Source organism: Bos mutus, chromosome 11, assembly GCF_027580195.1.
Source record: "Bos mutus isolate GX-2022 chromosome 11, NWIPB_WYAK_1.1, whole genome shotgun sequence".
In the NCBI taxonomy this organism is placed as follows: domain Eukaryota; kingdom Metazoa; phylum Chordata; class Mammalia; order Artiodactyla; family Bovidae; genus Bos; species Bos mutus.
The window spans coordinates 31,847,874-31,862,032 of NC_091627.1; the positions used below are offsets into that span (position 1 = coordinate 31,847,874).

At 37.9% G+C, this 14,159-nt stretch overlaps 1 protein-coding gene across 5 annotated transcripts in view; it reads right to left on the minus strand.

The window, feature by feature from the left end:
* Positions 1-14,159, minus strand: part of ITSN2 (intersectin 2) — a 126,751-nt gene that overhangs the window by 23,276 nt on the left and 89,316 nt on the right. For 4 of the 5 annotated variants that reach the window (XM_070379194.1, XM_070379193.1, XM_070379195.1 and 1 more), the window contains 4 exons: positions 14,069-14,114; positions 13,770-13,891; positions 12,675-12,771; positions 12,068-12,259 (listed from right to left, as the gene is read on the minus strand). In XM_070379194.1, coding sequence (XP_070235295.1) covers positions 12,068-12,259; positions 12,675-12,771; positions 13,770-13,891; positions 14,069-14,114 — 457 coding nt within the window. Of the gene's footprint in view, positions 1-7,153; positions 10,408-12,067; positions 12,260-12,674; positions 12,772-13,769; positions 13,892-14,068; positions 14,115-14,159 lie in introns of those variants that run through there. The other variant, XM_070379198.1, reaches the window with a different exon arrangement.

Consider the following 14,159-nt stretch of genomic DNA (forward strand, 5'->3'; position numbering starts at 1 on the left):
GACATCACGAAGTCCCAGAAAGGTCCTTGCCCATTCTGAGGAGAGGAACGCCCCTGAACAATGCTGTTCTCTGTGTCTCCAAGTTCAGCTGCCAGGGTGTCACATAATGGTTTTCAGTCTCACTGTGTGGAAAATCAGTGAAAAGATGAGATTTTAACAGTAAATCCAGATGACTGAGCTGGGTGCATTTTCTGAAGGCTGCCTTTAATACTGAAGCTTTATCAGGGCAATAGGAAATTGCTGGACATCTTATTTTGTAAGAGAATAGCCTTTTATCTGCTTGGCAAATATTTACTGAGTGCAAACCATGTGCCGGGTAGCATGCTCCCACCATGAAGCCATATACACATTTGTGGTTTTGCTTTTGGAAATTTAAATAATCCGTGAACCATTTTTTAAGCTCTTGTGTCATTTTTCGATGCTTGTCAAGTTCCATGCCATCAGGTGTTACGTCGCTTAAGTACAAAAAGGTCTGTCGGTGTACAGTCTAACGCCGCAGACCATCGGAAAGCAATATATCTGACTATCAGAAAACAGACACATTCTAGAACTGCCAAAAGCAGCTCTAATGATAAATGCAACTGGATCTGCATTTACCCAAGTAAAATCAATTTGGTGTTATTTTTAAATTTACAGTAAAATATTATAAGCCTAAAAGACAGCAAAGACCTCCGCAAAGCAGACAGAAGTGCAGATTCTGGCCTCAAAAAGCAGTTAGTTGAAGCTGACTTTTTGCATTATCTTCTAGTCTCCCAGACTTGATCCTATATCACTGACTCAACTGAGGGAATTAATGTATTATTCAGAATACAGAATATTAAGAAAAGATGTCATGAAAGAGTTTCTTCATGTCCACCCAGCACAGAACTTCCAATTTTAACAGTACAAATAACCAACATGGGTATGACTGTTTACAAACCTCTGATCAATCCTCTGATTAACAAATACAAATTTGACCCCTATGTATAAGCATATGGAAAATCTGAGGCTTAGTAGTTAAGGGACTTACTGTAGGATTTAGAACTACTAAATCCCTAAATCTAGGTACATTGATTCAAGTCTTACACTTTGAAATTCCAGGCCCTTTTAAATGGTGCTTACATGACAATCCTATTTGGGGTGAAACACTGGCAATTGTGTGTACCAACCTGACTTGGCCCCAGGCTTGCTGGATTCTTGAGGAAAAAAAGATTTCAGTAGAAATATTTGGAATGCAAAAAATCCCAAAGGCACTGAAGAAGCCAACCGGGTCCTTTAACTCACCTTTAACTCTTTTTTGTATCTCTGTGACATCATTGGTCCCTTTACTAAACTTCTAATCCGTTACACATGCATAATAACTTGTATCTAACAGCCAATTTCAAACAAACTGTGTACCCTTCACGCTCTGTATTAGTTCACCCATTACTACAGTACTGACCTGGGGCAAAAGGAGTTTCATCTGCACATATAGTTTTTTCTTGTTATTACTAAGCAGACTGCTACACCTCTAACTTTACCCAATGGTATGGCTATACAGCCTGTGTTTTCCAGCTTGTTTATGACTATATAATACTATACCCCAAACTGCCGAGTTTAGAACACTAATTCTGTAGCACTGCCTGACTGACTTCATGGTGGTTAACAGATGACCACTGGTGACACAGGTTTCACAGCAGCAGGTCCTTCCAGTACCTTGAAATGCAACTTTACCAGTCTCAATTCATTTAAAGCTGTAGCCTTCTTCAGCGATCAATGCAAAGAAATAGAGGAAAACAACAGAATGGGAAAGACTAGAGATCTCTTCAAGAAAATCAGAGATACCAAAGGAACATTTCATGCAAAGATGGGCTCGATAAAGGACAGAAATGGTATGGACCTAACAGAAGCAGAAGATATTAAGAAGAGGTGGCAAGAATACACAGGAGAACTGTACAAAAAAGATCTTCACGGCCCAGATAATCATGATGGTGTGATCCCTGACCTAGAGCCAGACATCCTGGAATGTGAAGTCAAGTGGGCCTTAGAAAGCATCACTATGAACAAACCTAGTGGAGGTGACGGAATTCCAATTGAGCTATTCCAAATCCTGAAAGATGATGCTGTGAAAGTGCTGCACTCAATATGCCAGCAAATTTGGAAAACTCAGCAGTGGCCACAGGACTGGAAAAGGTCAGTTTTCATTCCAATCCCAAAGAAAGGCAATGCCAAAGAATGCTCAAACTACCGCACAATTGCACTCATCTCACACGCTGGTAAGTAATGCTCAAAATTCTCCAAGCCAGGCTTCAGCAATATGTGAACCGTGAACTTCCTGATGTTCAAGCTGGTTTTAGAAAAGGCAGAGGAACCAGAGATTAAATTGCCAACACCCGCTGGATCATGGAAAAAACAAGAGAGTTCCAGAAAAACATCTATTTCTGCTTTATTGACTATGCCAAAGCCTTTGACTGTGTGGATCACAATAAACTGTGGAAAATTCTGAAAGAGATGGGAATACCAGACCACCTGAACTGCCTCTTGAGAAATCTGTATGCAGGTCAGGAAGCAACAGTTAGAAGTGGACATGGAACAACAGACTGGTTCCAAATAGGAAATAGGAGTTCATCAAGGCTGTATATTGTCACCCTGTTTATTTAACTTCTATGCAGAGTACATCATGAGAAACGCTGGACTGGAAGAAACATAAGCTGGAATCAAGATTGCGGGGAGAAATATCAATAACCTCAGATATGCAGATGACACCACCCTTATGGCAGAAAGTGAAGAGGAACTCAAAAGCCTCTTGATGAAAGTGAAAGTGGAGAGTGAAAAAGTTGGCTTAAAGCTCAACATTCAGAAAACAAAGATCATGGCATCTGGTCCCATCACTTCATGGGAAATAGATGGGGAAACAGTGGAAACAGTGTCAGACTTTATTTTTCTGGGCTCCAAAATCACTACAGATGGTGACTGCAGCCATGAAATTAAAAGACGCTTACTCCTTGGAAGAAAAGTCATTATCAACCTAGATAGCATATTGAAAAGCAGAGACATTACTTTGCCAACAAAGGTTCGTCTAGTCAAGGCTATAGTTTTTCCTGTGGTCATGTATGGATGTGAGAGTTGGACTGTGAAGAAAGCTGAGGGCCGAAGAATTGATGCTTTTGAACTCTGGTGTTGGAGAAGACTCTTGAGAGTCCCTTGGACTGCAAGGAGATCCAACCAGTCCGTTCTGAAGGAGATCAGCCCTGGGATTTCTTTGGAAGGAATGATGCTAAAGCTGAAACTCCAGTACTTTGGCCACCTCATGCGAAGAGTTGACTCACTGGAAAAGACTCTGATGCTGGGAGGGATTGGGGGCAAAAGGAGAAGGGGATGACAGAGGATGAGATGGCTGGATGGCATCACTGACTCAATGGACGTGAGTCTGAGTGAACTGTGGGAGTTGGTGATGGACAGGGAGGCCTGGTGTGCTACGATTCATGGGGTCGCAAAGAGTCGGACACGACTGAGCGACTGATCTGATCTGAATGCTCTTTACCCTCTTCTCATCTGTATCTTGGAATTAAATCATGATCGTTCTAATTCTGTGATTTGAAGTAACAACAACTCCAAGTTAGTGAGGGATGGCTAAGAGCACAAGCTCTGGAGTCAGATCTGGACACTAGTTATATTCCATCACACCCAAGGTGTTTAGTTCATCACTTAGGATACAGCAAATGCTTGGTAAGTATTAACTCTTACTTCCAGTATCTATATGCTAAGACTCTGGACTGGTGCTTCATAAATTGCTTAAGTTTCACCTGTAATATAAATATTACTCTCTTCATTATACAGATGAGGCGAAGGCTCCTAGGGGTGAGCTCACAGAGCCATGATTCAAAGCAGCCACAACTTCCTATTACATTCATTTTATCATTATTGGATTTTGCCTTTGATAACATCATTAAGACATCTCTCTTAAGCATTTCTTTCAATATTTGTTGTTGTTTAAAACAGTTTTAAAAGTGATTATAAAGACAATTTACTCAACTTAAAAATAAGCAAAGGATCTGAATACACACTTCTCCAAAAAAGACATACAGGTAGCCAACAAGCACATGAAAAGATGCTCCATCATCATTAGTCACGGAGAAGATGTAATTCAAAATCACAAGATATCACTTCACACCTACAAGGATGGCTTTAATAATATGTCAGATAATAGCAAGCATTGGTAAAAATGTGGAGAAACAAAAACCCTTGTACACTGCTGGTGGGAATAAAAAAAAAAAAAAGTAGCCATTTTGGAAAACAGTCTGGCAGTTCCCCCAAAAGTCAAGCCATTTGATCCAGCGATTTCACTCCTACGTACAGACCCAGGAAAAATGAAGTTGTATGACCATGCAAAAACTTGTACATAAATGTACATAGTATTATTTATAAGAACCAAAGAGTAAAAACCCAAATGTCCACCAATTAATATATGGATAAATAACAATGGAATAGTCCATAAAAAGGAATGAAGTACTGACACACCCTATAGCATGATGTACCTTGAAAACATTATGCCAAGCAAAATGAGCCAATCAAAAAAACCCCAAACATTTTATGGTTCCATTTGTATATGTTCAGAACAGGCAAACATGGAGACAAAACACAGATCAGTGGTTGCCTAGGGCTGCGTGGGAGGCAGGGTGCTTAGGAAGATATGAGGGTGATAGCTAATGGATACTGGTTTCTTTTTGAGGTGATGAAAATGTTCTATAATTGACTCTGGTAACGACTGCATAACTCAGTGAATATACTAAAAACCACTGATTTGTATAGTTGGGGGAACTGTGTGGAGTGTAAATTATGTCTCAACAAAGCTGTTACCAAAAAAGTGATTATGTTCAGTTTTATCCTTTTGAATATTCGTCTTAAGAGATTCTTATCCTTATTATAATATTCAGCCCCTGCTTCCTCATCTTCTCTGCATGTACCTTTTACACAGAGAAAACACTGCAGCCTTTGATTTTTCTTCTTTTCATTGGTTCAACCTACGGCTGTACTGCAGGAACTTCATTATTATGAAAATGGGAGGCAATATTAGCATTGGAGAGCAGAAGCTAAGAGCATGGACTCTGGAGCCAACCACTTGGGTCTGAACCCAGCTCTACCAATGACTATCCGTGTAACCTTGACCAAGTTATTTAACTTCTCTGTGTTTTAATTTCCATGCCTATAAAAAGGAAACAGTAATAAGGACCTTAGAAAAATACCTAGACTAATAAGTATTCAATAAATAGCACATTTCCTCTTTTCATTTTATTGATATGAGCAATGGTTATATAGGTAGAATTTTATTATTTTATAAAAATGGTGATATTAGCGTAACCATCTGTTTATTCTCCTAGAACCTTTGTTTCTTGTCTTCATGGGTTCCTTTCACGATATAACCCTTAACCCCTGATACACTCAAAGGTCTGATTTTCTCCCCAGGTCACCTCATTTACTTTCACTGGCTCAGAAACTATCAATATGCATTCATGCCACCAGCTGATGTACATCTGACGCTGTGTATCTTAATTATATCTCATTACCTGCTGGAGAATTCTATCTAGATGTCCCATGGGTACTTTGTAGTCAAAACCAAACTCATCTTTTTCTCCCAACTGATTTTTACTGCAGCTGGTGGCACCATGATTTCTCCCTGTCACCAAGATACAAACCTGGGAATCACACTGACCCTTTCACTTGCCCACACAATCCATAAATCCCCCAACTCCTCCCAGTGTTCCCTCAGAAACTATTCTTAATGCTGCTTCATGGTTTTTTCTCCACCTTCGCTTCACATAAGAATCATCTGAGGAGTTTTTAAAAATCCCCATGCCCAGGCCTCACTTCAGGCCATTTAAATCAGGACTCAGGCATCAACAGCTTGTCAAAGGCCCCCCAAGTGATTCCAACGAGCAGCCAAACTAGCAATCTCTGGTTTAGCCCCCGGCCTGCTCTCAAGCCTCAACTTGTCTTATTGGCTTTCCACTTCCACTCCAGCAATAACGAACTGCTTATAGTCACCCCTCTCCTCCTGCATCTAGGCTGCTACTTGTCTCTATCACTCTCCCCACCACTCTACCCTCCAATCTGGCTTTCTCCTACTTATCTTATGGATCGAGCAGTTGCCTTATCCAGGAAGTCTTTTCTAATTCACCAATCTACAGATGAATTAGGCATTCCTCCTCCATACTCTCTTGTGTGCATGCATGCTAAGTCACTCAGTTGTGGTCAAATCTTTGCAACCCTAAGGACCATAGCCCGCCAGGCTCCTGTCCATGGGATTCTCCAGGCAAGAATACTGGAGTGGGTTTCCATGCCCTCCTGCAAGGGATCTTCCTGACCCAGGGACTGAATCCACGTCTGCTGGAGGGGCAGGCAGGTTCTTTACCACTAGCACCTCCTGGGAAGTCCCTGTAGTCTCTTGGTGCCCAGTAAATCTCTCTCAGTGTGCTTAGCATGCTGTTTTATAATTACCTGCTTTCATGCCTGGTCCTCTTACAGTTAGGTCCTACCTGAGACCTGGACCACCTGACACTCATTTCCATATTCTCAGGACCTAGTACTCTGCATTCGCTTATACAAATGCTCAACACATGTTCGCTGAAAGACTTTACAGAGATCAAGATAGGTTTTTGCAAAGAGACAGTTTATATCATACATTGACAGATGGGTTGACTTTTGATCTACTTTTTTTCACTCAAGGTGAAACCACCAACTTGACTACTGAAGTGTAAAACTGCTTAACTCTGGTGCCTCCAAGCATCCAGTGGAATTTCTTTTGCTGAATATAGACTCTTATTATTTTGTACTAAAAATGTTTTAGTCTTACATTTGCAGTGAGTATTAACTTGTAAATTCCTTCCAATCTTTTTAGAGATAAAGTTGGATTAAAAATTATAAATAACATAGTAGTTTATTATTATCCTAGATATTTCTTTTGCTTTCAAATCAAAATTTCTTTTGCTTTTGAGATACATACACTTATCCTGGATCAAACTATCTCAATCGTTACCACTTAAAAATTTCTTTTGTCCCTTGTACTACAATACAACTTGCGGGTCTGGACCAAGAGACCACGTTAAGGAAAAAGAGACATTCCAAAGAAATTCAAACAGGACTACAATATAAACAGTTAAAAATAAGTTCTAAAGGATGCTTCAAAAGAAATACACAATACAAGTAATGTAGTTTGTGTCCCTTTAATAAACACACTTGCATAGTTATATTACAGTTTTGTAAAAATGAAAATGAATGACCTCATGCCAAGCGTGCCCAGCATTTGCACAATCTCAATATCTTTGATACTATAGTTTTCAAGACGCACAAAATAAAAATTTAAGGCAAAAAAACAGCACTTTGCAACAATAATTTATTACATTACAGTAGCATCACAGCAGCATCCAATAATGCCACTATAGGCAAAAGTCTCTCAGTCTTTCCATTAGAGTCTATTTACAAGAATTTATAACTTGGTAAAATTCATCCTAAGAAAACTTGGCAAATAAAGCTTTGGACTGGAATTGGCATTTCTTTCTCTACTTTTCCTTCCCCTACTTTATTTTAAACTATCAGAATTCATATTATATTTTTAAAACACTAATGTAGCAGTTATACTGTTTTAATAGCTGTATTATTTTAAAATGACTCCCTAGGATAAAGTTTTAGAGGAAACTATACAACAGGTAGGATTGATTTAGATTTTCAAATTTTCGAAAAAAAATCAGCTTTGGTCTTAGAACTGATTTTTTTCATTGCTGGAAAACCCATCAGGTTTAATCACATACTGTAGAAATGATTACAACATACTGCAATTTTAAAATAAACAGGTATTTTGATTCTTCACTTCCTACAGGGTTCAAATTTGCTCAGTTGTGCTCCCATTTTAAAAATTCTATGTTCCTGATAAACTCCTTCTAATGTCTCTTTCTAAGTAAACTGAAGCTGCCTCTTATACTGAATGAGGAAGAGAGCAAATATGTGGCTGAATATGAGGTATTGCAAAGGACTGCATGCTCTTTTAAGAAGGACAAGTTATTATTATATGTCATACCATTTCCTTTACTTTTAGCTTCCTGTCAAATGTATGACAAAATACCTAAACAGAGAGAGGTATTTCTGTAAATACAGTAAATTTATTTCCCAGACAGACACTCAGTTTAAATACGCCATTATAAGACTTAGTCCATAGTACCTGAAGAATATATTCTTTTCAAATTGATTTACAGACACTAATCTCTACCAGAATGTCATTCTTTATAGTTATCAGTGTAAAAGTGAAGCAATTTGAGCTACAAAGATACCTTTGAAATAATTTATCAGTGTATTAAATAAGCCCAAATTCAAAATTATAAAGAGAGAATGTTATACTATATCATGTGATTAATTAAGTGGTCTTATTTCTAACCTCAGGGTTTAAGGTGGATTTAAAGTAACTGCCCTGAATTTGAACCCAACTAACATGTTCAGAAAATAAAAGGCAAGACCAAGTAACCCATACAATTTAGAAGATCAGCTGAATTTACAAGGACTCAGTCTTTACACTGTACCCTTTAGTGACTGCAGGCAAATCTGTTATGCCACCTGTAAAATAATATTATTGCTTTCCATTTAATGTCATATTTTATAAAAGTATCATGATGATGCCAAATGCTAAAAGTTGAGGTGGTCTAGTAACTAGAAATCCCTGCCTCAGGAAGCATACATGCCTGTCACCATACATTCCAATGATGTGAAGTATTCTGGAACACAGACATTTATATTTTGTGAAGTTCTAACTACGGTTTAGTTGATTCTTCCTCAAGTGTTGTAAAGTTATGATTTAGGCAACATATGACTAAAATCATTCATTCATAATGTATAGGCACATTAACACAAATATTGCACAAAATATGCCTCAGAGATATAAAAACACATTTCACTCTTCTTAAAGAACTCTGTGAGGAAATAAGACTCTGTGATTGTATGTACACTTTTCCTGATAATACTTGGACATTCAGAAACAGTAGATTGCACTGCAGTTTGTAAACAGTTTAAATTGCATAATCTTCTCATTGATTTTCAAATATGATTTAATACTATCCACTAAAAGTCAACTAAGTACTCTCACATTTATAATAATGTTTTACTATCCTTGCAGTTTTTGGCTCAAGGAAAAGAAGTAAAGTCCTATGCCAAAGTTGCCAATGTGGTTGAAGAACAGATATTAGGTAGAGAATTCTGAATGGTAAAATCAGTTCTGTAGCCACAAAGCAGCTTCATGGACACAGAGGAATGCCAGCTCCCACACAGCTTTCCTTCACTCTAATTCATTCTCAACTAGATAGAGACTGCCTGCTTCAAGGGCATTTAAACTCTTCAAGCATTCCTTATGATCTTTACTAAATGCATTAAGAAGAAAGTCAACCAGTGCCCCTTTGTGACCTAGGACATGGAGTTACCTCATTAAAATAGATAACATGAATTTCTGACTTTAAAATGTATAGATATAAATTCTCTGCCTAAGGTAGGGAAAGTTTCATATCTTGTAGTCAATGATGGGAGCCTTTCATTCTTCAAAAATAATCCATTTTTAGGCAATCAGTAAAGAAGTAACAACTGACTGCTGCAGCACATTAGCAGTATCTTCACGAGCCCAGAGACCCCAGTGGACTCCCAGGGTACAGGGCTCATTTTGGGACAGCTGCAACAGATAAAACCCACCCTGCTCTGCACATATGGCTGGGTAAGGCAGGCCGCTTCCCTCTTCTATGTGTAAGAAGAGTTCCTCCAAAGTGTCATCACTCCCACATCAAAATACACAGAAAATAGAGAAAAGGATATTTCCAATTCTCGGCCTTTTAACAAACTTAAATATTGGTACTTATAGTGGCATATTAGAAAGTAATAGAGGAAAACAGTGCCTATTGGGGGACAAATCGCATATTGAACCAATTAAGGGCTCACTGTGATTAGGATTAGGTCAAACATAACAGCAAAACATAAGCAATTCTGAATTCTGTAATGAATATACATGTTGCAGTAACATTAGAAAAGCATGGCAGCCCATTCCAAACCAGCAAGAACAGTTTGTGCAAATAGTGGGTCTTTGTGTGTTTGAACTCCCACCATGTAAGGGCAAACTCAGTATGCATGCTAATGACCTACAATTACCAAATTAAAAAAGGAGAAAAATGCTAAAGGATGCCAGAGTGAACAGCAGGGAAAGCCACACAAAGACCCACTATCCTTTAACTTGTTACAAATAAATTTTAACTGTAAATTAGAAACACAGAGAAATAATCACAAGTGGCTCTAACATTTGAGAACGAAGCTAAGGAATTGTGTAGGAGATATTTGATCAGGGCTGCCTGCCCTGTCTCCACGCTAGAGTCAAACTTGGATAGTGGGTCTCTGGGGTGCTTTCACACTGGAAGGCAACACTGGGTCCTATAAAAAGAAAAACGAGGGATAAAATGAACATAAAGCAAATCAAGGGGGTGAGAAAAATTCTACTGATTACATGCAACATCAACAAGTTTGAACTATGAAAATTCTCAACCTTTAGAAAATATCCTACCTACCTAGTAAAATGAAAGTAATATTTATAAAGGCTTGAGAAACACACACGATAGTCTAAAACTTAACTAGTTTTCACTGACGCGTATACTCCTGGCTGTTCTTCCTTTAGATCACTTCCATTTTTTCTTATATTTCTTATTATGAAAGACTTAAAAGGGAAAAATATGTTCCACCATTGGAAAACAAGATAACAACAAAACATTTGGAAAACGATCACTTTACATTGTAGACACTATGAAAGTCAAATGCACTGATAAACTAGAATGCCTCCAAGGATCACTTAGCCCAAGATCTTCCAGACCTTCCTCTCTCAGGCCCAGGAAAGACCCCTCGGGTATTTTTATTAACCAGACAAACTGGCAAGCCCTGAAAACTGCCAAACCATCAGCAGAATTTAAAAATGGTCTTTCATTTAAGTAATCCAAGTTTTATAATTTTCCTTACTATCTCTTCTGAAACCCTGAGGTATTTTTAGGAATATTCAAAGCATAAAAAACTGGACTCCACGTCCAGACTGGGAAATTCAGCTGCTCTATCTAAAGGACCGTCTTCTCCCCAAATCACAATGATCTTTATGAGCTCTAAAGTGAAAATAATGCACTAATAATTTAAAATGACAGATACAGTACAAAGTAAATTAATAATACTTGCACTTAATTGTAAACACAGCTCAGCTTTGACTGGGTTACCATTTATATGTTCTTAGAAGCTAAGTTAAAATGAAAGGCTAAAGCTTTTAGATAATTTCACAAGAATGATAAAAACACAAACCATGATGTATTTTATTAAGAAGGACAAAAAGATCAAAAGGGTGAGGAAAGGTGACCTCTATTTTATGAAGCTAAAAAAATATTTCCAAGTACTGTTTATTCTCTAATGCTACATTTACTGTCAAGTGTAAGAAAGGTTAGGTAACTATCAAGAGATAATTTTATGTAATACTAAATCATATACATTGAGATATGGACCCCTGCAGTAAAAGTAGTAAAACGGATCTTAATTCATATATCTCTGTGGCATGAGTTACCTACCTTAAAAGATCACCTAATGAGATTTTTGCAAGCACTTTATTTGTAAAATAAATTTTATAATTTTCTTCTAACCTGGGTGATGTGTAATAACGTGGGAAATAAGGTTGCAAAATTAATAGCACCTGTACACTAAAAGGGTCATTGTGCACAGGTGAATACGCTAACTGCCAGCTAGTCTCTACTCTCTCTCAAGCTGAAAAAGGCTGGTGTAAAGAGAAGCCGCAGTGTAGACTGCTATCATACCAAGGAACTCATGAAAGAACTAGAACTTTTTTCAGATAAAGTCTAACAGTAAGGTCTGAAGCTAGGTAAAAAGTATTTGAAAAAAAGCAATATAACTTTTGATTTTGTGAAAGTTTCTTATTTTATTTTCTTACTCTAAACATTAATATACATTCGCTGAGAGTGCTAAGATTTGGTTGAGAAAAGTAAGGAATGCAGTTCTGTATGTTAAAGCTGATGCACTATTAAGAAGTAAATAGTTTGATATTACTCACACTGTTGACTTGGATCTGCATCTGTCGTCATCTTAACGTAGTTTGAAGGGAAGAGACCAGTCACCCCACTGGTTTCTCCTTGCCACCAGTCAGGATCATCCTTGTTTAGAACATTAATAAGCTGTCCCTTGGAGAAACTGAGCTCGTCCTCGTTGTTTGCCGTGTAGTCATACATGGCGATCACCTGACACACTAGCAGAGGAATAATGACAAAGTAACAAGTTAAATTGAGTAAGTCTTCCTATTAGCATCATATGTTAAAATTCTGCCAACATTTACTTTAGCTGTTCTCTCCCACCCTCCTTCCTCTATTCCCTGTTTCACAAAAGCAAGAATTTCCCAAATGTAGTTTGGAAATCCAAGCGACTGCTTTGAAGTATGATGGTAGAGCAATTAAACAATTTCAAGGAGTGATGTAGTCCAAGCATCACTGAACAGCTGGCTGTTTCTAACAGAACTTTTTGGAAAGGAAGTTCTCACAGAGGTAAAGAAAGAACAAATTTTAAAAATATTTTTCAAAGAATTGGCTAATCTAAGAAATGCTGAGTTAAAAAAAAAAAACAAACAAACTTCCTAAGATGAAACCCAAGTTAACCCATTTCCATACCAGGATGAAAGGCAGGCGCAGTTCTTTCACTACTTGGACCCAAAAGTTTAACATGGCTGGCAGGAAACCATCCTTTCTGTCGCTTTTTCCCTCTGGCCTATAAAATTAGCAAAAAGAACACAAAAAATGAGACTAAAGACAATTATTGAGACATAAACTAAAAATAAGAAAATCCAAACTGTGTAGTAAAGAATTTAACCTTGCCCAAAGGGAGGCCTGGCCTTTGCCTATGGCTCCTGGAAGGTAATCTCTAAACCTTTGAGACGTCTTGACTGTTCAAAGAGTGTCTCAGTTTATGTGGGGGGCCGTAACGATGCAGGAGAGCCTAATGATGTGATTTATGGTGGGCCCTCTGGGTCATAATATGAACACAACCTCTGGAGGGACTGGAGACTGAGTTCAGCCATGTGAGCAATCAACCGTGTCTATTTGATGGGGTTTCAATAAACACGCTGGAAACCAAGGCTCAAGTGAGCTGCTGCTTGGCAATACTCCATGTGTACTGTTGCCAGGAGATTTAATGCTGCCCATGACTCCATGGGGAGAGAACAACGGGAAGCTCTGTGTTAGGAACCCTCCTGAACTCTGATCCATACATCTCTTCCCTTGGCTAATTTTAATCTAAATCCTTTTGCTGTAATAAATTGTAACCAGGAGTATAACAGCTTTCAGTGAGTCCTGTGAGTTTTTATGGGAAATTACTGAATCTGGGAGTGGTCTCAGGGCCCTCCAAATTTACAATCTGTGTTAGGAGGGAGGGTATCTTGAGAACACTTGAATTCTGCACTGGCCTTCGAGGTCAATATTAAACAACTGAAAGATTTAATATGCATCTCAGCACTATTTGTAGAAGTCTATTTGGAGATTGTTCAGTCTCAAAGTTCTCTGCATACTTCACACAAATAATATTTATAAACTAAGAAGACCTTTCTAATGTTCTCCTAATAAGTAAATACCTCTTGGAGCTTTGTTAATTATCAAACTAATTATTAATCAGTCAAATAAGATAAATTAAATTTTTATTAATCTTATTTTTCTAATGAGCAGGCATTACTTTTATAATAAAATTAACAAATGTTATTTAAAAGTTATTACCTGTAATTCCCCTTGCCACCACCCACTTGTGTTTTTCTTTAGAATTAGTATTAACTGTCCTGGTGCGAGGCTAAGCTGTTCAGAACCAGAAGCCGCATATGCTGATGTTACCTGAGCAATCTCTGAAAAGAAGAAAAACAAGGGACTATGAATTCAAGACTATTAAACACCCTAGTAGTTCGTCAGCTTCATCATGATACATATACCAGGTTTTTTTTTAAGAAGAAATATAAGGGACTATGAATTCAAGACTATTAATGAACACTTTGGTAGTTTGTCAGCTTCATCATGATACATACCAGGTTTCTTATTTGATGTTCCAGATTTGCTAGAACTCCCAAAACCCTATAAGGAAAAGATACAGTTTTATCATTTTTCAACAATCCAGGG